Source organism: Cornus florida, unplaced genomic scaffold (assembly GCF_030987335.1).
Source record: "Cornus florida cultivar Cherokee Brave unplaced genomic scaffold, ASM3098733v1 CherokeeBrave_3.0.0_Hap2_Chr07, whole genome shotgun sequence".
In the NCBI taxonomy this organism is placed as follows: Eukaryota; Viridiplantae; Streptophyta; class Magnoliopsida; order Cornales; family Cornaceae; genus Cornus; species Cornus florida.
Window position 1 is genome coordinate 34,428,938 of NW_026775577.1, and position 27,711 is coordinate 34,456,648.

At 36.1% G+C, this 27,711-nt stretch overlaps 1 protein-coding gene and 1 pseudogene across 1 annotated transcript; both read right to left on the bottom strand.

Annotated features, from left to right (window-relative positions):
- Positions 1–393: 393 nt before the first annotated feature.
- On the bottom strand, positions 394–7,027 carry LOC132316559 (uncharacterized). The gene is made up of 7 exons (XM_059815037.1): positions 6,954–7,027; positions 3,058–3,139; positions 2,339–2,878; positions 1,889–2,067; positions 1,192–1,440; positions 939–1,038; positions 394–852 (listed from the first exon to the last, which is right to left on the bottom strand). Exons 1-7 carry the CDS (start codon positions 7,025–7,027, stop codon positions 394–396), a joined length of 1,683 nt encoding a protein of 560 aa, XP_059671020.1.
- Positions 7,028–7,112: 85 nt separating this feature from the next.
- LOC132316560 (uncharacterized) lies at positions 7,113–26,831 on the bottom strand (annotated as a pseudogene).
- Positions 26,832–27,711: the final 880 nt, after the last annotated feature.

Sequence of the window (27,711 nt, forward strand, 5' to 3'; positions counted from 1 at the left end):
TATCCTTCCTGGAAAAGAAAACAAAAAAGTGAGTATTCATTTAAGAGAATGCAATCAAATTGTTTAAAAAATGCAGTGCACAATCCAGGAAAAATCAATAAAAAGAAATAAAAAATACCTCAAAACTTTAGGGTATTTTTGGTTGTCCAATGAAAATTATATAAAACCATTCTGTTTTGGTAAAATCATTGATTGCACTTATACAAGCAAATCATCATCTTCTTCTATAGTTGTTCCAAGCAAATCAGCTCTTGTCCAAAACATGCTATCATCAGGTACATCCAAGTCATTATCCACATGTTGTGCATGAAATGGCTCATGAACTTGATAAGATTCAATATCATTCTCTGGCATATCATAAAGGTCTCGCAATTTTGCGCCAATAACCACTTTTCACTCATTGTCAATGGGATCATCAACATAGAATACTTGTTCAGCTTGAGATGCTAGAATGAAAGGCTCATCTATTCCCAACGATCGTAACGAATTAACAAGCTTAAATCGAAAATCATCCTCCTTTATTCCTTTACCCTTGGACAAGACATCAAACCAATCACACTTAAAAAGTACCACCTTTCTATTTACATTGTAATTTAACTCAATGATATCAGTCAGCACACCATAGTACTGAATATTTCCTGTGACGGGATTTTGATTGGTGGCTCTTGTATAACTAGATGTCACTGCCTTTATGACAACTCCACTGTTCTGAGTCTTTCTCCGTCTCTCAACATCTCTAACATGAAACTTCAAACCATTGATCATAAATTTCTTAAACCATTTCGTGACAGGGTTTGGACCTGGTGCTAGCCACCTCAGCTCATTAGGAATTGGATCCTCACTATCTCGCAACTGTATTCATAAAGATATAACTTATATAATAAGGTAATTTTTCATAAACCTATAATACACCAACAACACAAAAGTCAAATACTTACACGTTCATTAAACCATTTGTGAAATAAATTATGAGAAATCTTCTGTAATTGTCGTGGTTTTAAATAGCGCTGCCTCATTTTAAGAAATCTCTTATGTTTTCTGCATTGTGAAAATATAATGTTAAACATATTGCCTATTAAACTAAATGAAGTTTGACACGAATATAATCATATAATATATTGGGGAACTTAGTCTTACTCAATGAATGGTTCTGCTCCATGATAATTGAATAAAACATACCGATGAGCTTACACCAAAGTCATCTCATCTAGATTAATGAACTCTTGTTTTCCTAAGGCACGGCCTTGTGCACCAAAATCATTCATTTCCTCTCCATTAAGCACATTATCGGAATTCCTTTGGGGCCTATCGAATCTCGTCTCAATATTTGTCAGATAACATGAACAAAAAGTTAAGCATTCTTCCGCTAAATAACCTTCTGCTATTGAACACTCGAGATGACCTCTATTTCGCACGTAATTTTTCAAAGCCATAAGGTACCTAAATATAAAGAATGAAATTTAATAATATCAGAATTATTAAAAAATAAACAAACTATAAATGAAAATTCATTAAAAATCTTGACCTCTCAATTGGATACATCCAACGGTATTGCATTAGTCCTGCAATCCTTGCCTCGTAAGCTAAGTGAATAGATAAATGTATCATTATGGTAAAGAAGGCTGGTGGGAATATCATTTCCAACTGACATAGTATTAAAACAATCCGGTGTTTCAATTTATCCAAGTCTTCAGGCCTAAGAGTCTTTGAACACAGCTTTCGATAAAAGTTACTGAGCTCGACAAGTACTGAGCAAACATTCTTAGGCAATATCCTACGAATGGCTATGGCTAGAAGTTGTTGCATCAATATATGACAATTATGACTCGTCAACCCACTAATTGTACACTATTTCAATTTGACACAACGTGAAATGTTAGATGCATACCCATCTGGAACTTTAACATTGTTCAACACTCGACATAATATGCTCTTTTCAAGTGAAGATAGCGTGAAATTTGCAGGAGGCAAATAAAATTTGTTTGAACCACGCTCTTGTGGGTGAAGTGAAGGCCTTACTCCCATATCCTGTAGGTCAAGTCTTGCTTTTAATCCATCATTCCCTTTCTGATCATTCATCAATGTGTGAAGTATATTGTCACATATATTTTTTTTCAATATGCATCACATCTAGATTATGACGCAGAAGATTATACTTCCAATATGGTAATTGAAAGAATTTACTCTTCTTTCTCCAATTGTGCGGCGGACGCGTCCGATCTTCACGCTTCCGATCTTCATTCATTGTATGCACACTCTTTCCAAATGGTGGAAATTTAAGGCCCTTTAATTCATGTAATAATTGTGGTCCAGATAACATAGGCGGTGCACACCTTACCTCTTCAATGCCGTCAAATGCTGATTTACAACGCCTATATTTATGATCTTTTTCAAGAAAACAATGATGCCCATCATAACATATTTTCTTGCTATGATCTAAGAAATGAGAGCAAGTGTCTTTGTTACAAGTAGGACAAGCCAAATACCCTTTTGTACTCCAACCGGATACCATTGCATAACCAGGAAAGTCAAAAAGAGTCCAGAATAATGCTGCATGCATACGGAACATCTCATTTCTTGAAGCATCATAAGTTTCCACCCTATCAATCCATAACTCTTTTAATTCCTCTATCAAAGGCTGCAAATAGACATCAATATCATTTCCAGGTCCCTTAGGGTCAGGTATCAAGGTTGATAGAATAAAATAAGGCTGTTTCATGCACATCCATGAGGGTAAGTTATACACGAGTATCAAAACAGGCCATGTACTGTGTGCAACATTCATGGTCTTGAATGAGTTGAACCCATCAGTTGCTAATACAAGCCTGACATTCCGAGGATCACCAGAAAATGTTGGGTATCTTTTATCAAAGCTATCCTATGTTGGGGAGTCAGCGGGATGTCTCATCAATCCATCCTTGATTCGCTCTTCGGCATGCCATCTTATAGAAGAAGCTATCTTACTTGACATGAACAATCTTTGGAGTCTTGGCTTCAAAGGAAAATATCGTATAACTTTAGCAGGAATTTTTTTATTTGTTGATGAGGATGATGTACTTGCATTGCCCTCAGTTTCTGAATCAAAAACTTTCCACCTTGACTTGCCACAATTATGACACATTTCATCATTAGAGTGTTCCTTCCAATACAACATACAATCAGAGGGACATGTATGAATCTTATCATATTTAAGACCCAGGTCACCAATCATCTTCTTTGTTTCATTGAAGGTTTTTGGTAATGTCTCGCCATTTGGTAATCCATCTTTTATCACTTTTAACAGATCAGTGAATGATTTGTCACTCCAATTATATTTAGTCTTCACTAAATATAGCTTCACTACATAGGATAACTTTGAAAACTTTTTACACCCAGGATATCACTCTTGGTTTGTATCTTCCAATAGCCTATAAAATTTATCTAACTCTTCATTTGACACCCTTTGGTGCTGATCATTTTCTCCGTTGGTCTCTTCCCTCCGTTCAGTTGGAACACCAAAACCCTCGTGTAAGAGTCCATGTATATCATCATTTTTGTTTGCATTGATATCCTAGTGTGTTGTGTGTACATCAGTTTGCCGAGAAAATGACGACACTTCTTCCCCGTGATAAAACCAAGTTGTGTATGACTGAATAAACTTATTGCATACCAAATCATCTCTCACCTCAGAATGTGTTTTTTTTTATACAATTGCCACAATCAATACAAGGACAATATATACGCCCATCCTTCCCAACTCGCTCAAATGAGATATCTAGAAACTCTTCAACTCCACGCAAGTATGCTGAACTTAACCTATTTGCATAGTAATGCATATAAAAAATCAAATTTCTTAAATTGTTGTTATTAGATTAAGTAACCTAATCAAACTACAATCTGAAGTACCTTGACTCAGTTATCCAACTTCTATCCATGATATTACATCAAGTAACCTAAATAAAATATATGGACAAGAAATATATTATTAGTAAACATGATAACAATTTAGTTAAGGTATTTGAAAAGAATAAAAAAGTAACATGTACAAAAAAAATCATGACTACTCCATTAAAACAAATTCCTCAACAAAATGTAGCCATGTGAAGGTGAGGTGTCGGAATCCATGGGGTAAAATAATGAACCTAATGCGAGGGTGGGAAAATTACTACGTGTCAAGGTGTTTTCGACACATTTAATAATCCATTGCTCTCTCTCTCTCTAGACAACATTTCCTGAAGTTGGTTGAGCTCCTCAACCAAACACCCATTCCACGTCACATTTGAAATTAAACATACAGTTAGCCAAAAACTTAAAAAAAAAAAAATTAAAACAACAATCTTAGGAAATTCTTAGGATTTTTTTTTTTTTTTTTTTTTTTTTTTTTTTTTTTTTTCAAAAAGGATGTCTTTTTTAATAAACTTTTAACTCTTAAAGAAGAACGTTTCTTTTAGGAAATTCTTACTACATACTTCTTCTGTCCCAAAAAAAGATTACTCTTTTAGAAAACTGTACAGAAAAAGTATATAGTAAGAGAATTTTTAAGCCCCATATTTTTGTATCCTTAATTGTCTTAGAGGATCCAATTTCGATTCCTAACTAATCATATTGAGATTTGTTTGAATTTTAATTGATATTTATATATAGTATAATTTTAACCACCAAATATTAAAAAATACTAATAATAATAATATTATTAATTTTAATTAATGACAAACTGTATATTATTTATATACAGTTTTCTCAATGTTGGAACACAAAAAAAAAAAAAAAGAAAGAAATTACCTGAAAAATGAAATCAGACTAAACAACGACAAAACTTGTTCCAACAATCCAAGCTACGATCGATTATTTCCTCCTGTACAAAGAAAAAAAAAATTGAAAACAACAATCTTAGGTACAGAATGAGATCAAATAGTGGTTGCAGAATCATTGAAATTGGGAGGATGCGTTGTCGCGTGAACTAAATTCCAATCTCAAATCAAACCCACTTGATCTTGTTTACTGCTTTGGCTGTTTCCGTATTCCCGGCTTGATGACGACACTTCTTCCCCTACGCACTCGAAGCCGAATTGCTTCAAAATCTACTTAGATGATGTCTAGAATAGGAATGGTTGGGTTGGGAATAGGAAGACAGAGAGAGTGATGGTTCAAGCTTTCACTTGAAGAAGTTCAAATCGTTGACCGATGGAAGGGCGAGACCGTGATGAGAGAGCTGTGATGGAAGGCGAGAGAATGGCTGAAGGATTAGGGCTATTGCAAAATGAAATGGGAAAATGGAGAATACAATGTTAATTCCCCACAAAACGACGTAGTTTTAGGGCCCAAATATTTTATATATAAATCAACGGAGGGAAAAAATAGAGGGAAGTGGAAAAATGGGGACACCTATACCAGCGCTCCTACAAAAAGCGCCGGTACTATTACACCTATACCAGCGCTTTTAAAAAAAGCGATGGTACGATTACACCTATACCAGCGCTCCTACAAAGAGCGCTGGTACGATTACACCTATACCAGTGCTTCTAGGAAAAGCGCTGGTACCATTACACCTATACCAGCGCTTTTAAAAAAAGCGTTGGTAATATTAGACCTATACCAGCGCTTTTTCTAGAAGCGATGGTAAAAACCTAATATGTTGTAGTGAAATCATAGAAATAGACCAAGATTCATTAAATTCACAAGACTAGAACACTAATCACAACAATATATATATAAATCCCCAAAAATAAAAACACAAGGGTTTAGATTACATAAGACTAGAGCTCATCCAAGCCCTAAGTGTAGATCTAGCCAATCATGGATGAGGTGGATGTGGTCATGAAACCCTCAAAGGTAAGCTCCAAACATGGCTCCATCTTCTTTTTCTTCTTCTTTGAAGCTCCAGAGAGAGAAAGAGAGAGTGGATCTAGAGATGGATCTTGAGATGTGCCTCCACTTTCCTCTTTTCTTCTAACCCTAATCTCTAACTTTCTAGAGAGATAAAGTAAAATTACAATATAGCAATAAAATGATAAAAAGCTTCTTTACAAAATGGGTTACTTCCCTTCATATAGAAGGTCATTTTCTTAGTCACTAAGTTAGGAATATAGCTCCAAAAATATCTAATCCCGTACTATGTGGTAGGTGGATGTTTTGGGCGCGCGCGAGAATAAGACAGCTTACTACCAGCAAAAGTTCGATCGATCAAACTTTTTCTTCCATTGATCAAAGAAAAGTTCAATCGATCCAACTTTTATTTTCGATCAATCCAACTTCGATCGATCTCAGAAAAAATGATCGATCTCAGAAAAAGTTGGATCGATCCAACTTGGCAATTTTTTAGCATTAGCCTCATTTTGCTCCAAATCAGCTTCCTTTTGCTCCGGATCCTCACTAAGACTTAGTTTGACTCCAAAAAGGCCTTAAGAAACCATTTTTAGCCCATTTTAACATTATTGACCTGAAATAGACAAAAAACACAAATAAGTACTAAAACGGGAAAATAAGATAGATAAATGTCCTAGAACACTCAAGCTTAAGGGGTTTAAAAGCGCACTTTTCAGCGCTCATCACAAATTATAATTATGGATTGTAATGCATTATAGATGTCCATTGCAAAAGTGATGCCTCTATATAAAGAGTGAATTTGATTGGCAAGATTGAGTGATAGTGTAAATGGCTTGTAGTAGCATGAGTGTGATAGACTGAAAATCCTAAAAGTTTTTAACAAGTATTTGCATAAGGTTATTTTTGTTTGAAGGGTAAAGTACAGCCACAACCCCTGAGGTTTAGCAAAAGGACACTCAGAGAAAACTTACCTATTTTTTGGACAAAGACACCCCTTGAAGGTTCAAAAATGGACAAAAACACCCCTTTACATGAGAAATTAACCAAATTACCCTTTGACTGTTTAGGGGACTTTTTTAACTTTACACTTTAATAAATTGGACCAATCTACCCTCATGAACAATTTATGCGCCAACCACCTATCTCACCTCACCAAACCACCTTCTTCCCCACTCTCTCCGCGTACACTGCCCCGCTGCAGTGCCGCCACCACCACCACCATCTTCCTATCTCTCTCTCGATTTATATATATATATACCCTCTCTTCACACACACACACACACACATATATATAGATTACGTTCACTCTACCGCCACCACCACCCGATTGCCCTTACGTTTTCCTTGGAATAGCTCAGTGCTTGGAGGGCAATATAGGCTTTTTCCTTTGAGAAGCCACTTCCCGATTCGAGGACTCGAACAAGATGATTCAGAAGCAACAGTCCTACAATCAAGACTTGTTTGTTTGAATCCACAACCGAAACCCTAACAACGACCGTGACGGTCTTCTCTTTAACCTCCAGCATCAAGCTCAAATCCAGTAGTCGCATGAGCACCAGAACGGACCCCTGTGACACTGCAATCAACACATTCTTTTCATCCTCTTGAAGCAACCCGAGCAATGAGTCCAATGCCGAGTTCTTCAAGTCAGCGCTCCGCAACTGAGTTATCAAGCTCCGAGACTCAACTCGTATGGACTCTCAACGTCGACGACGACCTCAGAACGGCATCATCATGGAGTACCCCGCTCTTGATTAAAAGGTCGGAGTCCCTAATGTGTCGGCTTCGCCTAGACCGAATCAACGCCGTTTTGCTTCTTAAGCTTGCCGTCGGGGAGGATCAGATTTCTTCAGGCTTTAGAGAGGGAAAGTGCACCGGAGAGAGTATTAGAAACAGAATGGAACAGTTCTAAAATTTAAGATGAGTTTCTCTCTCCTTTTTGTTTCCATCTTTCTATTTTTATGTTTCTCTCTCCTCTGTTTCTACATCCTTCGTCGCTTCCCATATCCAACGCACCAAATCTTGAGGAAACCCTAACGTTTCCCCTTTTGTTCAGATTTGGTGATGTGCTATAATTTCAAAATTGATAGATAGAGAGAGAGAGTTGGGAGGTGAATCGGTAAGGTAGTTTTTCCCTCCATACACGAATTTCCCCCAATAGATTTCAGATATATACCTTATATATATATGTGGGATTATATATTATATATGTATGTATGTATTGTGTATGTATTAGCGTTCAAGAACGTAATGCAGAGTGGTGGTTGTGGATTTGTGTATAAGGGTAGATTGGTCTAATTTATTAAAGTGTAAAGTTAAAAAAAGGTCTCTTAAACGGTCAAAGGATAATTTGGTCAATTTCTCATGTAAAGGGTGTCTTTGTCCATTTTTGAACCTTTAAGGGGTGTCTTTGTCTAAAAAACTGGTAAATTTCCTCAGAGTGTCCTTTTGCTAAACCTCAAGGGGTGTGGTTATACTTTACCCTTGTTTGAATGTTAATTCTATTATTCATTTTAAAATTTTCTTATAACACTTTATACTCTTATGGAGATATGAAAGTTTTTCCATACGGATAAGGGTTTGAGCCAACTCCAACGCTGTGTGGAGGAAAGCACAGTTCAAAAATAATTATTCAATTGTTCGATTGCAATCGTTGTTTTTCACTAGTTATTTTTAAATTGCTACATGCTTGCTCTTGTTATTATTTTTTTAAAAGACTAAATCACTGTAATAGCCCTAGTTTTAAAGGATGGGTTAAAAAAATATGCAGAAATTAGTTTGTTTGCAAACAATATTTTTTTTGAGAAAAAATGTTAAAAAAAAAAAAAAAAACTTAAATATATATATATAAATATATGTATAAATAGTTTACTTTTTTCTACACAACTACAATATTGTATTAGTTGATTTTGTAATGCATATTGTATTGTTTTAATTTATTTTAATTCTTAATTGATATTATATTGTTTATTTTTTTATAATATAGCCATTAGCTGTTGGAATAAAGTTAATTTTTTTATTTATTAAAAATTTAAAAAATATTAAAATATTAATATTTTTAGAGTGTTAAAACTCACTACTGGAGTACATGCGATAGCTAAAATTTGGAGAGTTCAAGACGCTGGCTCTTGAATATGACAATGTGGCTTTTGCAAAGTATTAACTTGACAAATTTAGATTGCTAAATTTTGAGGATACCATTAGAGTTGCTCTTATAGCAGCAAATTTCATTTTCTTATATATGGAGTTAGCAATTTGAATTTTGGATATGTTAAATATGTATGTTTTTAGAAATTGACAGTGGGCATGTTTGTACTCCACATTCAAACCAATAACTCCTATTAAATCTTAATTAACAATATATATATTTTTAAAATGGCTTTGAAAGCTTTTTATATTAATATATCTATATCTTATTTATAACTTTTCTAAATTATTAATAGCAAAAGAACACGTACAAATACACGAAGACTTTAATAAAGTTTGTAAGGCTGTTTATACATGAGAGAATGCAGATTGCCACCCATTCAAAATAGTTCCCTGAAATGGAGGATTGTTAAGAATTCTACATCAACTACAAACGATATTATTTTTCATGAAATATATCTGTAACTGTAAGTCCATATTTGTAGTCTTTGACATATTTTCCATTTTTTCAAGAGCTAGCTTCTTCGCTCACATGGACAAAACAGTCTCTTAGAATTTCAAATTGTAGGAGATCGTTAATTTTGTTTATAAAATAATGAATAGTTTCGAGTCTCTTACAATTCCGAACAATATAAGATGATTAATTTTGTATGTAAAATGATGAGTAATTTTGAGTCCCCTAAAATTCCAAACGGTAGTAAACTTTGTATAAAAAACTTTTCGCTCAAGCGCAAACTTTTTATTATAATATATAATATATAACTTTGTATTGAAAACTTTTGCTCATGATTAAACTTTAATCCACAGTGTAATATGTGTAAGAAATGAAACAAATATAATAAATACTATAATTAATAAATATTAATTTTGCAAATTAAAAAAGAATGTGGATGGATCTTGAATGAGAGAAATTATAAATAAGATTAAATAATAAGATTTAAACAAGAGTTGAACAGACTTACAGAAAACTTTCTTTATTAAACTTCCAAGCTAATACAGAGAAATATTACAAAAGAGAGAAAAGAAAATTGAAAGATACATTGAAGGGAAACTTTGCCCTCTATTTATACATAAAATGGACTTGAAATTATCATTTTGAAGTCCGCATAGTGCATGGGAGCGTGTGCTGAAATAATGCAGTCGGTCGGCCCACCACTAAGTTCTGTCTCCTTATCGGATGGAAAGTGAATATCTGATGAAGGAAATACTGTAGAACCAATGACTTTTGGGAAGCCTTGGCTGCTTCTGTCGGTAGGATAAGAGGAATCTTTACTTTTTTGGTGGATTCATCTTGTCCATCAAGTGGCTGGTGAGAGAGTCCCAATAGTCTGCTACTGTAGGCTCATCTTCAGAAATAAGATCTTCATTGGGATCTTGTGCATAACCGGCTAGACAGGAAAACTGATTACCGTCTTGACTGGTTTGGCTAGAGACTGACACCATGGATGCATCATCTCGTACTGTAGGAGTGGAGGAATCAAAGGATTTAACAAATTTGGTCCTCATAAAATCCATGCATTTAACCATTAAATCAGCTTCGGTAATTAATGGTTGTTGTTTTCTGATCATATCTTTAACAAGGTCAAATGGGTTAAAGATTTCGGGTTCTGGAATAGTTAACTTTGGAATTTTATCCATGTATTCCAGTGTTTTCTTTCTGATCTGATGGAGGAGGGCTTGGATAGGTTCGTTAGTCATGCCTGACCACCATCGGTAATAAAAAATCCTCTGGAGGACTGGTAACTTATCAGTGGTATAACCACATTGGAAATCCCATTTCCAAATCCAAGGGATTCCAAATTCAGTAAAGAACAATATGGTAGATTTCCCTACAGGAATATTATCCTGCCCTCGTAATTGAGGATGAAATTGTTGCCATGGTAAGTATAATTGGCTGATAGATTCGGGCAACATATCCAGATCAGGGCCAAATATAGCCCACCAGGGTATAACCCAGTTGGGGAAATCAGCCTTAACTGATTGAGGGCATATCTTGAAGAACCAAGAATGCTTATGCTTCGGATTTTGATAAAAGAACGAATATGTCCAAGCTGAGATATAATCCCAATAATTATAACTATGACCATAGGATATTTTCCTTGGCAAATTGGGATTTAATCCCCAGTCACTAGGCCGTATAAGCCTCTTAAAGATAGCTTTACTATAAGTAAGAGGACTATCTTTGGAATTCGGAAATTGCTTCGTGTGGTTGATCTCCACAGAGGAAGTTTCAGTAAGAATGGCTTCATAGATATATCTATGTCGACCATCCGGTGCAGCATATTGTTGAGTTTGGAAATATCTGGATTTTACTTCCCAAGGATCTGGCATCCATTGCTCATCTTGAGAATCCAGTATCAGTACTGTTTGAATATACCTTTGATTAGGTATCTATGGAGTTTCTTGTTCAAGAACCTCTTTCATGGTTGGTTTCTGTTGTTTTGGCTGGGAACTGCTACTGCCTTTAGAAGGTGTGTTGAGCAGATCAGCAACATGTTCCAAATATGGAAATTGATCATCAGTGAGTGGTATAACCACCTTGGCCTTAGCCTTGTTTTTGCCACGAGCCTTTGGAGTATTACCCCGGCCCTGCCCATGGGGGGGCGGATTCATGAACCCTGCAAAAATTCACGAGTTAGAAAATCAGGTAAAGAATTAGAACTGCATTTAATATATTCAATAGAAAAATCAAAAGCAGATAAATCAGCTTGCCAACCAGCAAATATCTGTTTGGACACTAAATTCTTTACATCTTTTTCCAGTACTTGTTTAGCAGCACTACAATTAATGCGTAACAAGAATTTCTGATTGATTAAATCATCTTGGAATTTATAAATGCATTTAACCAAAGAAAGTATTTCCTTTTTGATGGTTGAATAATTTAATTGTGCATTTTTCCAAGTTCCTGAAGTGAAGCGAACAAGCTCCTCTGTTCCTGTGTTTGGATTTTTCTGTTTAAGAATACCACCGTATCCAATATTGGAGGCATCTGTTTCCACAATTTTGAACCATGAAGAATTGGCTAGAGCTAAGCAAGGAATTTGTTTGGCTCTGAGTTTAATCTTCCGGACTGCCTTGATGTGTTCCAAAGTCCATGGGGAAGGAGATTTCCTTAACCTGGTGTACAAAATTGCTGTGTCCTGTGCAAGATCTCTGTAGTGATTTCGAATATAATTCAAACTACCCAGAAATCTTTGAAGCTGAGTTTTATCCTTAATTTCATCTGAAAATTTAGAAGCAAACTCAATACTGCGATTAATAGGTCTAATTTTCCCATCACAAATTTCATGTCCAAGAAATCTGCCCTTAGTTAAAAACAGTTTTAGTTTAGGAGCAGAAACTACTAAACCACTGCGGTAAATGACATCTTTGAAAATTTTCAAGTGTTTATAATGCTGATCTATGGATTTTGAAAATATGAGAATATCATCAATATAAACAATAGAAAATTCAGTAAAAGGATTAAATATGTCATTCAAAATATGTTGAAATTCTGAAGGGGCATTTTTTAATCCAAATGGCATCACTGTCCATTCATACTGTCCAAAAGGTACACAAAAAGCTGTTTTGTACCTGTCTTCTTCTGCAATTTGTACCTAGTAATATCCAGATTTAAGATCAAATTTAGAAAAGATTACAGCAGATTGTAACCTATCTAAAAGATCTTTGATGTTGGGAATTGGTTACCGGATCCAACTCAAAGCAAGATTGAGTGGTCGATAATCAATAACCAATCGAGGAATTCCTCGTTCTTTTTCAGCATTTTTATTGACATAAAAAGCTCTGCAACTCCAGGGGGAGTAGCTAGTAGTGACAAGCTTCTTAGCCATTAAAGAGCTGATTTCAGTTTTACATAATTCCAAGTAGTCAGCTTTCATGTGGCTGGGACTAACTTTAGAAGGAATCATGCGATCGGTAAATCCCTTTTCATAGGGTAAAGAAACAATATGCTTCTTTCTGGCCCAAAAAGCATTAGGAATTTCACTACAGATTTCTTTTAGAAAGTTTTGTCGTAGTGACTCAATTTTCCGTTGCTCAGTGGGTTGTACCAATCTTTGATTAATTGCTAAGGAGGATACCTCCTTTTGCACATAATTCAGTTGCTTTTCCTTAAAGATAATGTTATCTTTAAGGGCATTGATATGCTTGTTTACTGGTGGGGTCAAGAACTGGAAAGTAATTGACTGGCCATGTAAATTAGAGCATATTCCATGAGAATCAATTTTCCCAATTGGCATAATCAAAGCTAAAAAGGGAGTGCCCAAAATAACTTGTTGTGCCATATTCCTGATGAGTAAGAAAGTAGATGGTAAACAAACTCCTTCTTTACAAATGAAAACCTGATTAAGTTTATACTTAATCTGCATCTTACCTCCACTTGCACTGGTAAGACCTTGAGTGGTTTTCTCAAAGTATTGAGTAGGAACCAATCCTTCCTGTATGCAGTTCATGTCTGCACCACTATCAACTAAGGCAATTGCATTAGTGATTGTGTACTCCTGATTAATTACCAAATTGATAGATATATACCATTTTTGGTAAGTAACTTGATTCAAGAGTTGGAGATAATTAGTTCCTTCTGGTTGAGGGACTTCATCATTGGATGATGAAGATGGAATTGCAGATTTTGCTTTTAAAAGAGTAATTTCCAAATCCATCTTAGTCTGACGAGACTTTAATTGACGAATTTCTTCTTTTAAAAGATTAATCTCCATTCTGAGATCAGGGAGATTAGCAGGACGAGAATTTTGTCCTTGGTGTTCTAATCTGCTTAGAACTTCTCTCATGCTGTAATGATTTTCTGCTCTCAGAAAATCTGGATTATCCATATCCTCATTAGATCGTGCCAGAACAGAACCTATTTCAAAGACTTTCATCTTGATTTGAGGATCCTGGATATGATCTATAAGATCCAATAAGGATTGTTGAGTCGAGGTCAAAACATTTAAGCTTAACCCATTCATCTCAACAATTGCCTTATAATAATCATCATGCGAGGGATTACAGGAACATCTAGGGTTTTTAATCTCTGCTTCAGAGGAAGAAGAAGACTGTAATTCCATGACAACATCCCCATAATCACTTGATGATTCTGATTCAGAAGAACTAGTATTAAGTAATAATTTACTTAATTGAAGTCTCAGTTCTTCTTCGATATGAAGACTACTGAGTTTTTCCTTAGTTCTGCACTTGTTTGCATAGTGGCCGATACGTCCACATTTGAAACATTTAGCCTCAGCTTTGGGTTTTCCTTTACCCTTTGCTTTAGGAATATATTTCCTTTTAGGCTTAGTATACTGTTTAGAATTATCCTTTTCCTTTGAATAATTCTTTTTTTTGGAATACTTCCTTTTATAAGGTCTTTCAACCTTATTTCTTTTCCTAGGTTTAGGATAAGATAAGGGAGTCTGGTAGGCAAATTGATCACAAAATTCACCTACTTCCTTTCGACCAGTTAATCGTTGTGATTTTAACTGGGATTGTAATTTCAGATCATTACAGAGAGCTAGACCTTCCTGGATTACAATGTTGACGAGTCCACCATAGGTATAGTTTCTGTAAGGGATAGAGATACCATTATTCATATCTCTAAGCTTTTTCCTGATTCTTTCGGCAAAAAAGGTTGGTAAACCATCCACAAATTTTGCCTTCCAATGCTCATGATTTGCATCATTGAGTTGGAGAACCTTTGCCAAGAATACATCTTTATACCACCGAAAATGAGTTAAAGATGGACATCGAAGATTCTGTAGAAGTTCACGACTCCGCTCACTATTAGCACCTTCAGGGCCAACAAAATGTTGGATAATAGTGGTAATGAGGGTGTAAACCGCATCAGGAGCAGGTCCTGCTTGTTGAGTAGCTTCATCTTTAACAAGCTTGGTAGCAGAAAAGATTTCAGCTTTCTGAATGTCAGTGAGAACATTATCCCACCATCCTTTAAGGATTCCTGTAAAACCAGCAACGACAAACTTAGCAATGGTTGGGTCAGTGTTGTTGTTGATTTTACAAACTTGGCTATACATCAACATTTGATGAATAACCTCGTAAATCTGATAATCAGATTTGCCATCTATGTTCCATTCATAAATGGTGTTGCCATGAAAAGATTTCTGTGTATGGAAATAATCTTCTTCATACAAGATATCTTGAGGTGTGGGTCTGGGATAATAATATCTACTCGGAGCAGGGGCTGAGAGTGGATATTCTTATCATAGACAATTCGGTTTAACTCAGGCATCTGAGTAAAATCATTTTGGAATACCTCAATATGAGGTAACACATTCTCAGAGTCAGAACCAATTTCAGATTCATCATGGGATAAAGTCTGAATTTTGAGTCCTTGAATTTTCTGAGTAAGAAGAGTAAGAAATTCTTCATTCTTCTTAGGATGTGTCAGATTGAAGCCTTGAAATTCAATTGCAGGTTTCACTAATGCTTTGGATAAGGAAGCTTCTGGAGGAGAAGTTTTAACAGTAATACACTTAGTATTAATTGTATTTAATACCGTGTCAATTCCTGTTTCAATTCTCCCAAGCTGGGACCCTATCGTTTGTAAGCAAACATTAGTATAATTGTTCTGCCTGTAAACATGAGAAATGTCCTTTTTAGTAGCATTACAGGATGGATCAATTATTCGGGGTTGGCTATAAGCCTTGGTTTCCACTTTAAAACCACTGTCAGGGTCAATTCTTTTCAGAATTAGATGTTCAGTGGGAGGATGGACAGAGTGAAAAACCTTATTTTCAGATGTGGTCCATGGTTTGAGAAAATCATCCAATATGTTTATATTAACAAGAGAATGATTGGTCATGTAGAACCAAGAAACAAAAGGTATAACCATTTTGCGTTCTTGTAGAAATTCATAAAATTGGGTTTTAAAAAGCTGAAAGGAATACAGCAATCTCAGAATCAAATTCCAAGAGGAGTCTACGAGAAAGCACCAATAGGTATGTCTCGTCGCCAATTCGGAATTGAATTCAGCCCAACTCCATCTGAAATGGGAATCAGAAATGAATCTGTCAAGGATCAATTTGATGATCCTCCAGACATCAATGACCCTCATGAATATTAGTTTTAATGGATTTTGTCCCTGATAGAATTGCCATTAATACTGAATTTCAACAGGATCAATATAAAAAATTCAGAATATATATATATATATATTAGACCAAAAGTCCAACAATTTTAGGCTCCATTAAATTTTTCGGTGTTTGGTAGTGTTAAATTATATTGTCTATATATTAGGGTTAGGGTTAATTATATTCATCTACTCTCATTATCATATATAAGGTTTACTTGTTCTCCGTTTGTACTTTTATATTATTAATTCAATACAATATTTATTCATATATTTAATATAGTATCAGAGCGACCGTCGGCAATGGCAGCATAATCCTCATCTCCGACAGTGTCCAAGGTTTTCAATCAAACCTACACTACCACTAATTAGCCACCACATCAACATGTACTACTATGGTTTTGAAACCTTAGTCCTCTATCTTCATCTTCTTTGAGTAGTTAATTCTATCGTCAGCAGTGCTGCCACTCCAAACACGGCACTAACACACTGCCACCATCGAATGTGGTACGTCTTCCATAGGCTATTTCGAGTTTTCAGATCAAATCACTTGAAACAAAAGGCTTAAACTGTTTCATGCTGTCGGAATGATTCCAATCCTTCTCGACATGCGTTATCACGCGCTGTCTTGTCAGTCATGCGCTCGGTTTCCTGCAAATCGCATGTAGAGCACGTGTAAAACGCGGCGTCATTCATCTTCTTCCTCCAGATCGCGTTTTCAACACCCGCCGATGCTCCACCAAGCACCCGACGAATTTGCACGCGTTAACTCAACTCTGGCAACATCTACAGCAAACCGTCCTCACTGTCCTCGCCGACGTTGTCTTATATCACAGCCGGTGACACCAACTTGTAGTCCAAAATAGTCTAAATGTACCATATTCTATATCATTACTATTTAAGTATTATGTAAAAATATAATATTATATATATAAATATTATTATAAAACAATAATATCTATATATAATTTTCTAATAAAATATAGTTATATATATAATAAAATAAAACAATATAAAAATAAAGGACCTGATAATAGGTCGAGGCTAGAATTTGATTCTATGTCCTTAAGACAGATTCGTCCTGCTATGGTGCTGACGGACTCAGTGATGTCTATCTCCGAAGATACAATGACCTTTCTTTCTTCGGTAGCACCAATGCAAATCAAAGAAATGGGCGAACCGACTCAGTGTAGTACTCTCTCTTATAGACTGGACTCAAATTCACACTATTGCTATACTAAACTTCCCCCAATTTCAAATTCGAGGTACCAATTCAGTGATACCAAACATAATGATAGGGAAAAATTAACCTATCTTGACCTAACGATAGAGGCAATCAAGTGTTGACCAGCCAGTCGCCAGATCTTTTCGGTGATCAATGATAATATTTTATTATTAGAGGTAACTATTTTTATGGATAAGAATGATGACAAATCTTATGCAGGATAAGATTTCCATGGGAATGATGACAAATCTTATCAAGGATAAGATTTCCATGGGATATGTCCCATGGGATGAGGATGATGAAATTCCCTTATCGAGAATAACGGAAACGACGATAAATAGACGACGACTCGGGAATAAGGTACGACGAAAAAACTATTATTAAATTTCTGCCTTTTTTTTAGACCTCTAGTGACTAACTTAACCGTCAAAGAGTTCTTGGCAGGCACCACACCGGTGTCGTTAAGGTTCATCGATCTTCTCCTCGCTTCCTTGTAGGAAAACGGTGTCGTATCGGACCATTTGAATTTCACCCTCAACAATTGGCGCCGTCTGTGGGAACGACGATTCCCTTGAATCAATTAATTACTCTGTTGGGTATATACGTTTGTAGTCCAGTATGGTTCCCGAAGGAACATTGTCGCAGGGATCTGGTCAAAAGGTAGAGTCTGGTGAAAACCTAGATGTCCCAAACGACCAGACACGGTGTGATACCCCTCGTTTCTAGAGCCACGGGTGATCAAGTCCGAGCACAGATCCGAGGGATACCAAACAATTAATATGTAATCAAGTAGAAATAAAAATTGAATTAAGAATAAATTAATAATACGTTGAAAGAAATCTAAAATAAGAATCCTCAAACTTGAAATAATAAATATAATTTAAAACCGTACAACTCGGGAATCCACCTAGTCGACCCCTAATCCCAAATCCTTGAATAAATTTATAGAATTAAAATCTAAAATTAAAATAGAAATAAAATCCTATGTAACTAGAAGAGTGAGTGTCTGTATCTGCATCAACACGATCAAGCTCCAAGCCAGGTACTGTTGAACACCTGAACAATAATAGAGTGGGTCAGGCCCACATGCAAGTCCTGATCTACTACGATCCAAACAGGAATCCGATACGCAGATACATCTTAGATAGACTCAACAATATCTAGAGTAGTCCATATATGTATATATTACACACTATTGGACGCTCACAAGTCCAATAGGTATGTCTCAGCCTGAGTAGAGATACCATGCAAATCACACGTAATGTGGTCATGTGTATCTAGACCTACCAGGGAACAAAACCACTGTCCAGTTATCCATCCTAGGCGATATACGCACCCTAACCATGGTCCTGAGACTCAGGCTCATACCATGGCACATATAATAATTATATAAAGTCCGTACTCCTCCTAATATAGAATATCATCCATCTGTGTAGTGGTCTGATATCTATATAATAAATCCATTCGGAAACCATAGTAGATCATTCAATTCACAATTGATATGACACATGTAGGTGATGGACTTAACCTTTATGGTTAATCCATACCTGAATCCAAATTGGGTCGGACTTAGTGTTTTGAACTAATCCATTCCCAATATAGGTAGGTCTTAGTGTTTTGAACTAAGCCATCCCTAATATGACACCGTCCCATACCGGTTCATATACATCCGTATAAGTGGGACTTAACCTTTTTATGGTTAATCCAACCCATTCCAAATTAGGTAGGATTTAGTGCTTAAACTAATCCATACCTAGTATATCACTGTCCCATACCGGTACATACAATCCTCGAAATAGCATAGTTTACAAATAACACTACGTATACAACAACCATTCTCCAAAATATGCATCATTATAATCTAATACATATATATCAATATTAGGCATTCATTATAAGGCCTAACAATAACATTCCAATAATGTAAACTGCTAAAATAATCTAAGCATTTACATTCTTCAACTTATCCATAAATCGATGCAGTTCCATAGCAAGGTGTATATAAATTTGGTCCAACATAAGTATAGTTAAACATGGGTGTAACTAAGTCATGCCTCCACTGAAAGATTTAGAACCCAAGCTTCAGTCCATTAAATTGACATAACAGGTTTATGCAACTTCCTTCTCCAAACAGTACTATAATTGTGCATTTATGTACTGAATTAAGCATCAGACTATTCCAAACACACATACACATAATTGAATAACAACCTGCTTATAACAGAGCTGCCAAACATGCTTCAAAACCTAAGAACATGTAAAGAAATCAAATATCTTCCAGACAGTGTTGTAGCAAATGAGATATATAATAGATTTAAGCTATCAGTCAATCCCAACCAAGCATACATGTATTTAAATAACATAATGTTCACAACTCAACTACAGATCATGATTCAAAACTTAAGATCATGCAAAGAAAACAAATTGCACATCAGTCTGTAACACAAGCCAGTTGCTCCCTTAGCCACATATAGACCTTTGATCAAACTGATGTTAATTTTGTCCTAGATTCTGAATGTAGGCTTGGTTTTTAATTATTTCATACATCATAAGCAGTGTATTACCTCACTCAACAGCCTTTAAACCATTCCAGAAACCCAGACTCAGCCAAACAAAACATAAAATTTCAGTTTTGTGCACCATTAAGAGAAAGAGAAGGCTTTAAGTTTCTCAGAGCCTTCTCCACTTTAGGAGAGCCGGCTCCCCTTCCTTGGGAGCCGGCTCTAGATGGGTGGGAGCTGGCTCTCACCCCTAGAGAGCCGGCTCTAGTGTTTTGGGAGCAGGCTCCCTCTATTTTTGGAGCCTGCTCTCACCCCTAAGAGCCCTGGCTTGTTCTGCATCTGTCATCTTCGACTCCGGCAGTTACAGTCTTTAAAAACAGTTTTATTACAGATTTTAAAGTCTTATACTCATCCCAAATAAATCACCAGAAAGAGTTATACCCCTTTTAGTTGAATAACAGATCAAAGTTTGAAACAACGGCAACCATACAAAAGACTGAACTTGTAGTTGACTGAGAAACAGATTCTATTCCATCATGCTAGAAACTTATTTAACATGTTTAATTTCATTTTTTAAGATCCTACCCACATCCCAGAGTAACCACAAGACAGAGTTATACAAACAAGAACGGAACTAAACATCAATTTGTAAAGCATCGACAATAAGATTTTAAGCTGAACGTGTAAAACTATGAAAACAGATTATATTCAATGATGTTTAATACTGTTACAACATGTATAAACGATGTCATTAAGTCTTACTTTAATTCCTGGAGTGTAACTAAGCATGCACAAAACACAAATTCCTGGGAAAGAGAAGATCAGAAACTTGCCTTTGAATTTCAGATTTGAAATTCTAATTCACCGTCTCTGTAATATGTTTGGTTCCTAAACTGCAAGTTTCCTCCTCCAGTGCCTTGGCTCAACCCAAAAACATATCTCCTTCCTCCTTCTTGGTCCAAACTTAATCCAGACCAAAACCTAGACCTCCTCTCTTTATCTTCCTCTGTGTTTTTCAATACCTCACTGTATCTTTGTTCTACAGAAAACCTACGTTTTGTTTTGTGTTGTTTTAAACCCTAATCCACTGTAATATACATATATATAGGTTTAGACATTAAACCCTAATCCATATATAACCCGGCCCACATGAAAACCTAGGTTACAAATCAATGACGGCTGCCTATGAAAATTATAAACCCAATGAAAAGCTATATGGCAGTCACATTGAGAACAAACTAAATTAACTATCACAAAATTAATCCAAATAAAATAATTAAATAAAACAATCAAATCCATAATTACGAAAATTAATTAATTAGCTTAAACAATGAATGCAATTAAAAACAATTACACAAATAATCAAGTAAACTAACACATAACTAAATCAATTACTCAATGAAAAATAAAAATTAAATTTCCAATTCTATCCTTTTGAAAATTAGGAGTATTACACACGGCTTGCAGCGTTGGAACTGTAGGTCCAAACTCTGAGTCAGGGTATGGACCAGTTGATCTAGCAAAATGCAGTACTCCTGCAATATCTTATTCCACCGGTTCAACAAAATTTGCCACGACAAGATCTCTCAAATCCAAACGGAGGGAATGGGAATCTTGAAGAGCAAGATAATCATCCCCCCCCAAAATGAGACTGAAGTGGAACAAAGCCAGGTGGGAACCCGATATAGAGAGGTGGTCCACCCATCTCTCGCACGGAGTTCCCGACCTCCTGAAAGCACAACCTTCTGTCTTAAGGAAAAGACAAAGAAAGTTACCTATCTCGACCTGTAGATCGAGGATCTCAAGGGGAAAATGGAAGATGTAATGCAGGCTCTAAAAGGGAAAGGTCTTGCCTGTAATGACCCGGTCATTTTCTTTTCTTTCATTTTCTCAGATTTTAACGGATATTCTTTTTTCCGTTGATCTTTTCCTTTCTGAGTTCGGTTTCTCGTCATTTAGTGTCATCTTAAGTGCTCGGGAATGGTTTCCGAGACTCTTTTCCTTGGATTGACGATTTCCTTTGAGGACCGAGTCATTTTCACATTTTCACTTTTATGACACTATTCACTTTTCGTCTTTTTCTCGATTGTCACTTTATTGGCATAACCTCACTTTTCATGTTCAGATTTGATTCTGGTTTTGCATGCATCCACAATATTTAAATTCCATACTATGTGTATTTTCACTTTTGTAGAAAAGCATGCTAAGTGCTTACTTTTCTTGTAAAGGGTATGACACATAACCTTTTTATAATTTTCCTAACTTTTGGGGTTTTGTGTAATTACTATAAAGTAATTATTTTTCGCCTTAGGGACCATTTTGCAATTTAATTTGGAAGATATTTTCAAAAAGGACCTTTTTGCAATTTCTGAAAAGTGTGACAAGTGTCACACTCTCATTGGTTCACATGTTGACATTTGTGCGGAAACACTTTGATGCCTTTGATGATAACATGTGGAGGGTAGAGATTCACCCACTTGTTGACCTAGGATTGGTGCACTTATTGACTTGGATGGTTGACAAGTGTAGGCTTGAGATTAAGCCTAGGATGGAGCCTTGAATTTGTGACAAGTGTATGCTCCAAATTAAGTTTTGCAATTATTTTTAGGCCACTTTGGGATTATGGTTTTAAAGAAGGGTTTTTGTGCAATTGACCATAGATGTGTGTGTTGAACATGGTGTAGGATCACCTAGTGAGTGGAGGATTTCTAATTCCTCCACTCACACATTTTCACATTATTTCATTCCTTCCTTACCAAAAACCCTAGCCTCCATGGATGGAGCTTGAAACCTTTGGCCTTAACCTTGATTTTTGATAGCCTTCCATTCACCTTAGACCATGAAGCTTGAAACACTTTTTGTTCCCCTCATCCTCCTCTTCATAACCCTTGAAGGGTTTACCATTTTGTGTTGATTTGCCTTAGATTCTAGAGAGACACTTCTCTAGTGAGGTAGGGGATGTTATAGGGTTATATTTTTGTTTTTGCATGTTATTGATACTTTTATAAGTTGTATGCATGTCTTTTGTTAATTTGAGAAATTAGTGATTTATTATATCTTACATATAACTCATTTTAGACTTGGTAAATGGCATTGCCATGAGTTGATCTTTGATATATATTAATTTGGGATGATTTAGATGAGTTTTCAAATCTAGAGATTAAATGGATTTAATTTGATTTAAATTCTAGTAAATTGTATTTTACTTGTATCCCATTTTAGACTTGAGATATGGTATGACCATAATTTGGTGCTTGATATATACTGATTTGGGATTATTTGAATAACTTTTGAAATCTAGAGATTTGATTAATTTAAATTAATTAAATTCTATATGATGTTATCTTGCTCATTTGACACTTTTAATTTGATATACATAATGGGCATGCTATATTGTTTAATATATATTAATTTGAGGTTATTCGAATTTGATTTGAAATCTAGAGAATTTGATTATCTTGTTTAATTAAATTCTATCTAATGGCTCTATGGATCTATTGGTATTTTAGAAGTTGTTTCTATATTCAAATCTTGGACTTGAACTTGTTATGTATTCACTTGGTTTTGTGTTGAGCATTTGATAACATTGTTGTTATATTTATATTCATGGGAACATGTTTTCTTTATGGAATATATTGTTGCCTTGTGTAATGAATTGTACACTTTGTAATTGACATTATGTATGCCATTTTAGAATTGAAACTCTAAGGCATGGATTGTATGGTTTCAACCTACTTGTGCATGGAAGGTATTTTCATGTATTATATGAATTATGTATAAGTTGTGAACTTATTTATTTTATTTTGGAGTCTTGGGGTTGTTACAAATGACATGGCTATGGTTTGGCTCTAGTGCGGGAGGTATGAGTTTTCCCCAATTGAGATAGTGCGCACTTAGGGTGGTCTTCCTTGTGGGTTAGTGCCCGGAATAACCATTGAGGTCTCGACAGAATTTCGAACTTAGATGTCCAAGTCTTCCACTATTTGTTTTCGCATTCAATTCTAAGTTAACAATTATGTTCATATTGTAACTTGTGGTTTTGGTTATTAGCGATTTTGATGTTGTTAAGTACATCCATGCTTATGATTTTAATGAATCATTTTGATGTTGTTAAGTACATCTATGTTTATGATTTTATTGCAGCATTTTGATATTGTTAAGTACATCTATGTTTTATGATTTTTGTGAATCATTTTAATGTTGTTAAGCGCATCTATGTTTTATGATTTTAGTGAATCATTGTGAACTTTGATATTGTTAAGTACATTATACCTTATATGTTCAAATGTAGTTTAGGAATGATTCTATAGATTCATTTGGAACGTAGACGTTAGGTGGCATGACCCACTTTGGTTATTCTAACATTTTAGATTTCAATTTGATAATTTTGAGAATCTACATGTTGTTGCTTTGTATAGCATGCTCTCATGTTACTTGAATTGCATGAATGATGTGATTTGTGTTAGAAATTATCTTAGGTAGCTTAGGATGCTCCCTGGGTCACACTTTGACATAGACGTTAGGTGGCATGAACTCCTTTAACATGTTTCACCTTAAGGTGATAAAATTGTAAAAAGTTAGGTCGATGCATGCTCATCTCCAACGAGTAACATTATGTTACTCACCCACGTTGTGCGGACATTTTTCAGGTACAGGAATTAAAGTTGAGACTCTCATTATGCTTGGATGGTTTGTGGACTTGGAGGTTTCCATTTTTGTGAAGGTTTGATTGAAATGCCATTCGTAGCCTTAATTGTCAAAATGTGTATTTTTTATTCGATATATGTAATGTGTACGTAAGTACACCCTTCACAATGTATTTGACATGTATGAGATGAGGCCGGAGGCCAATGACATGTATTTTGTATACTATGTAATTTTTGACTTCATGGAATATTATGAAAATATTGAAAATTATTGAGTTTTTGTTTCACAATGTTTGCATTGGGTGTGGGAATTCCATTTTGATTCTTCCGTAGGATCTCACTAGTCATGTATGAAGTGTGGCCAAGAGCCAAACGGTCATTTGAAGTCATTTGTTGATTTTAGTTTTCAAAGTTTCCATTTTAGGTTCATTTTTGCCTTTTTGGCCGTTGGGGGGTCGGATTTTGACTCGGCCATTTCTGGGAGCCACGGACCATTCCCGCATGCTCAAAATCACTTATTACGTGTGCGTGCATATTTGTTTCAGCTTAGAAGTGCATTTGGGGTCAAATGTATAGTTGGTGCAAAGTTGCATTTTCGCCGTTTTGAGCCTAAACTAACCTAAGGGCATTTTGGGGATTTCTTTTGGAAAATAAATTCCGTTCTCAACTTGGTCACATAGAAAATGTGATTTTAGGGGGATTTTCTTTTTCGTGTTTTTCCGAAAATGTCATCTTGACCCCGTAAATCGCGCTCCAAACCCAAAAATCTGTTAAAAACACTATTCCTGCATTTTTTTGAGGTTCCAGCCCATGCCACTGCCCCATTTGGCGGGCCCCCACAGCCATTTGGTAGGCTCCCATGGCTTACTACCGCATTTGGCGGGCCCCCGTAGGTTTTTGGCGGGCCCCCGCGGGCACTATTCCTGCGCTCCAGACATATTTCTTCAACGGGGCCATATCTCGCTCGTTTTAACTCTAAATTGGTCCGTTCTTTAGTCTAAACTAACCGTGTTGCAATAAGCTTTCCAATGGTACCAATTATAGCTTCAGATTCCATTTGTAACTCAAGTTATTCATGTTTTAGTGAAGTCATGTCAGGATTTGGTTCGAACCGGGATAGGGTTTTCCTTCCTTCGACTTCGGGACTTGATATTTTTTCCGTCCGGACTCCAAATTAGGTGATTCTTGAGTCTAACTCCATTAATTTTTTGTTTTCTTTACAATGGTGCCAGTTTAAATTTTAGAATTTTCTCATAGCTCAAGATATCCTTGTTTTAGTGAGATGGTGTCGGATTTGGTTTGAACTGAGATAGGGTTCATCTGGGATTTCATTTCCTTTGGCCTTAGTACTTCATGTGAAGTTACCAAAGAATGTTTTAGGATGTTTTAGATCTAATGTGACTTATTGAAAGTTAAATTCCTTCCTCTTGGGGTAAAATGACCATTTTACCCCTGGCTCTTCTCTTGTAGGGTTTTGATGCCCTTCTCATCATTTTATTTCCGTTGAGTCTCGAAACTCTTTGAGAGTCAATTCTTGTGCCCTAGAGATGACGTACATCTCTAAGGACTTGTCTTTGTCTTGCTTTCGCACTTTATTCATTTGATTTCTGTGGCTTCATAGGGAGTCATCGTGGTGCCTAGGGATGGCGTACATCTCTTGAGGTCATTCTGCTTCTTTTGCTTCTGCATCTTGGATCCGGTTCGAGTTATCACAGGACACACTGGGTTGAAAAATCCAAGGTCGTCACACTGCCGCCGTAGATGACCTGGTATAAAGGATCAACTTGCTGTTCAGCCCCGCCATTATGAAATGTCATCTACCTAGCAAGTTCAACATGCCCTCGTTCGAAAGCTTCGATGGGACCAAAGATCCCCTCGATCACCTGGAAAATTTTCAAGCTCTTATGCATGTACATGCTGTGCCAGACGAAATCATGTGCCGAGCTTTTCCCACTACACTTAAAGGATCAGCAAGAGTTTGGTTTGACAAGCTGAAGCCATGAACCATCAACACCTTCGAAGAACTGAGTAAGCAGTTTGTGAGCCACTTCATTACAGGTTAGAGGCATAGGAGGCCGGCTACCTACCTGTTTATCATGGAGCAATAAAAGGAAAAGTCGATTCAGGAATACATCACCCGATTCAACGCAGAGATGTTACAGGTAGAAGAAGTGGATGACAAGGTAGCTTTGACCGCTTTCATAGGAGGACTCCAAACCTCCAGATTCTTGTTCTCCTTATCAAAAGAACCTCCCACTAGCATGATAGAGTTGCTGATCAGAGCGTAAAAACACATCAACACTGAAGACACCATGAGGGCACGGAAGGAAGGAGAGGACAAGAAGAGGCCAACCCCTCTCACCAGGGATGAAAATAATACCAAATATAAGAGATCGTTCTTCAGCCAGAACGATAGCACATATCATGAGAAGGACTCAGATGAGTATACCGACTAGAAATTGTCTCACGGCTGGAATTAGCCTTATCAAGTCATTCACAATAAAGACTGGGGGCATCTTAGTTAATCATTTTAAATGGAGGGTAGCTCCCTCACGTGTTATCTTGTTTTTAATAAGCCTTGAGGCAATGATGGTCTTTAATAAAATTCTTTTCAATTGCTTTGACTCTTGGTCAATTATCTTTATACGTACAGTATCCCCGTACTATAAGGGATATTAAATGAGTGTCCTATATTACAAGGACCCAGGCTGAGTGAATCCCGTAATCCGTATCCCAGTACTATAAGGGATAATAAATGAGTGTCCTGTATTACAAGGACCTGGGTTGAGTGAATCCTGTAATCCGTATCCCTGTACTATAAGGGATAGTAAATGAGTGTCTTGTATTATAAGGACCCGGGCTGAGTGAATCCCGTAATCCGTATCCCCATACTATAAGGGATAGTAAATGAGTGTCCTATATTACAAGGACCCGGGCTGAATGAATTCCGTAATCCATCTCCTCGTAATATAAGGGATAATAAATGAGTGTCCTGTACTACAAGGACCCGGGCTGAATGAATCCCGTAATTAATATCCCCTTACAATAAGGGATAGTAAATAAAAATTCCTTACTAAAGAGGTGAGCTGAGTAAAACTCGTAAAGTTTAATTTCCTTATTAAAGGAGTGACGATCTGAGTAAAATTAGTACCCAGGGGTAGAGTACCCAAGGATACTAAATATAGTACCCAGGGGAAGATTACCCAAGGGTACTAAGAATAGTACCCAGGGCAGAGTACCCAAGGGAACAGTACCCAAGGGAAGCGTAAAAAAAAAAAAAAAAAAACACTATTCATATAAATAGTA